The 3,296-nt window shown below is 33.4% G+C and overlaps 1 protein-coding gene across 1 annotated transcript; it reads right to left on the bottom strand.

The window, feature by feature from the left end:
• Positions 1 to 1,380: 1,380 nt before the first annotated feature.
• Positions 1,381 to 2,361, bottom strand: LOC132174383 (blue copper protein 1a-like). Its single transcript, XM_059586046.1, has 2 exons — positions 2,212 to 2,361; positions 1,381 to 1,833 (listed from the first exon to the last, which is right to left on the bottom strand). The coding sequence occupies exons 1-2, from the start codon at positions 2,359 to 2,361 to the stop codon at positions 1,381 to 1,383; spliced, it is 603 nt and encodes a 200-aa protein (XP_059442029.1).
• Positions 2,362 to 3,296: the final 935 nt, after the last annotated feature.

The following is a 3,296-nucleotide window of genomic DNA, read 5'->3' as shown; positions in this document are numbered from 1 at the left end:
TATTTAATTAATAGTTCTGTCACCCTGTTATTGGCCATAAGGCCCAAAATTTGATGGACTTGAAATGGATATTCTCTATTTTAAATGACAGATCCTGTTCCATTTTGGACGGTTGGCTGGCTTTATGTTTGATAATGCCATTTTTGTCTTAAAATATTAATTAATGTAAAACTTAAATTTTACATATGAATATTGATTAAACTTAAAATTAGCTTTAAAAAGAAATCACGAGTTCAAACGTAGACTTAATGGGTTTCTCTACATTTCACTTAAATAGTTCACATGTTGGATATCACTTATTGAAGAATAATTTAAGCCACAAGTAATGGGGAATATTATTAAAACATTGTTTAAATAATTTAACATTTTGTGTGCACTTAAATTTAATTTTTTATAATTATTTTCACCTTTTAATTTTCTTGGGTGTTACACCAACTTTAACTTGCACTGCCGCATAACTACACAAAGTGACACACAACCATGTTCACAAAGATAAACTTTGAGGTTTTTTTTTTTTTTTTTTTTTGGAGAGAGAAGATAAATTGAGCGCCTTGAAGGGATAGCAACCTCCAAAGTTCCTCCAAAAGTTCTGAAGAGGATTGCAGCTTATTCTAGAAAGATAACTATTAGAGACTCGCCTACTAATGAGAAAACTGTAATTAAGCAATTATTATATTAATCCAAAAACAAAGAAGTGCTTAGTGTCTTTTCTGTAGGCTTCACTGGTCTTCGTTTTTGGCGGATTGCTTTAGATCTAGTTTGTAGATTTAGACTAGATCTGGATCTAGATCTAGTCTCTTCAACCTTCGATCTAATTGTCTTCTTGGGCCAAGGTGTGTCTTCCGAATGGATATCTACGATGCCGTACTCCTCGATCCGTTGCTGCTTCTGGGTTTTTTTATTATTTTTATTTTGCTTGTCCTGCTCTTCAGGTTGAGGATGTAGTAGATCGGTGTGTAGGCTTAACTCTCATAGCCGAATTTTTAGTTTATAGTTATTTTCTTATTTTTGTTTTGTATTTGGACAACCCATGTCCTAGATCTAATTTACACGAACAGATATGTTCCTTAATTGGAATTTACATGAGTTAGCAAAAGCTTGAAGTCATTTTTATGACTTTGTAACCTTCATAGCTTTTGAATATGATTTTCCAGAGCTGTATGCTCTATGTGGTAAGAGCTTTATGCTTATGAAATTTCATCAATAAAAATTTCATATTTTTCAAAAATAAAAAATAAAAAAATCCAACAACAAAGAGATTACAATAATATGCAATTATTATAATTCTGGGCAATAATAAGGAAATATTATGGGATCCTACGAGAGATCTATACCAGATCCATTATTGATGTTCATGGACTTTGCAAACTAGTAGTACAATTAATATAAGGTATACGCATCGTTGCACCCTTTATTGCATTGATCACGTATGGCTTCAGCCTCGATAGGCCCAAGAACTTTACGAGTCTTCGTGTATTCCTGTTTGCCTTTTGTAAGACATTCTTGCAAAAATTTCTTTCGACTCTTTTGATAATTGGGACGTCTCGCCCGACGTTTTGGTAATCCGTCGTCATTTGGAGAGAAAAGGAGAAGTCGAGAGGGAAATGGCAAAGACGTCCCAATTATCAACACTGTTATAACAAGCCTCTGTTTTTCAACCTCACAATGCTTAGCAACCCCACAAATGTACCATTGTCTTTTCGGGGTTGTTAGGGTAATCACATCATTTCCACTAGTCAAGACCTTAGTTCCTGCGGGTGCCGTACATTGTTGGAAGCTAGTGGAATTGACTTTAAGAACATTATGGGCTCCCTCTCGATCTATACTTGAAAACTGCACCAAATAGTAAATTCTAGCTTCCATAACCAATCAAACTAAAAAGAAATATTCTTGCAAGTTATAATTTTAAAGATTGTGAAGGCTGTTTTTGTACGTAGCTAGTTTTGAGTAGAATACCACCATGCCACCCACATATATATACTGGTAACTTCTTTTTATAACTAAGTATTTATTAAAAACTCAATAAGAAACAAAAATATCCATCAAAAACAAGACGGGCTAAAAGTTAGGGGAAACTATACAAGCAAGCCCCTACAAGAAAACAAATATATGGATAAATAAATTAAAAGATTACACAACAAATATATACAGGGAAGTTGAAGACATATCACAAAAAGTTAATAGAATTAATTTACCAAGTGTGTCACTAACATGGAACTCCTTTCCCTGAGTCCAGGATTGGTAATCAAAGTTAATGGTCCAACCCTTGTCATCACCAACCACAAACTCTGTGGCCAAAATTGAAGGGACAAGAATTGCTGCTATGATTGCAAGGATGAACAAATATTGAGTAGAGGCCATTATATATTATCACAAACTCTATTTTTATCAGATTGTTGGCCTTATGGAAGTGCTTGCCTCAAAAAGTTGAAATTGGGCCTATTTATAAGTCATAATTCTCACTTTTTTTTTTTTTTGACACGTTCACACAAGAGGGGGGAGGAGGATTCGAACTAGTGACCTCCGCTTCATTAGGCGTGATCCCAGCCGATTGATCTACCTCTTGAGGACATATTGATTGTTCATGGATGGCAACGCCGAATGGCACAATAGGATCATTGAGGTAGTTAGAGTGTGTGAAGGGGTAACACAAAATTAATTTAATTTGTTGGACCAGCTCGACCAATTATATATATGAAGGGTAAATTCTTAATTTTTTTTCTTATACATTTTCATAGCTGGCCGCTTTTAAGTTTGAGATTGTCTGTATTAAAATATTAATTATTTAGAATTAAAATTTGTTTAGATAAATAATGATTTAAAGTAAAAATTTAAATAAAATAGAGATCTTGCATGAATGGAAACCTTGACTTTTATATATGTCAAATAATTGCTTAAACTTGTCCCCTATAAAAATATTCTATGACCAAATTATTGCGGAAATAGACCGTCAGTAAATGACAAGGTTAAATTTTGTGCTATGTCTCAGAGGGAGTGCATAGGATGAGGGTGTATGACTAATTAAGCCCTAGCATAACAATGTTTGTCTTTTTGAGTAGTGTTTGAAAGTTTTACTTGCTAACACCATTCCCCTCATCAAATAAAGGTCTTAGTGTCTGTTTCGGATTGCGTTTAAGAAAAAGCTTTTAAGTCAAAAAATGCTTTTTGGCAAAAGCTTCATTTTTAAGCTTTTTTGACCATTTAAAGCGCTTTTAATTTTTTTACTAAACAAGTACTTTTTTATTCAAACGAATTTTTTGAATGTTAAAAGTATTTTTAGGCCCCTCAAACACAAT

The sequence above is a fragment of the Corylus avellana genome, chromosome ca3, assembly GCF_901000735.1.
Source record: "Corylus avellana chromosome ca3, CavTom2PMs-1.0".
Classification (NCBI taxonomy): domain Eukaryota; kingdom Viridiplantae; phylum Streptophyta; class Magnoliopsida; order Fagales; family Betulaceae; genus Corylus; species Corylus avellana.
This window is presented reverse-complemented; position numbering and strand designations above follow the sequence as displayed.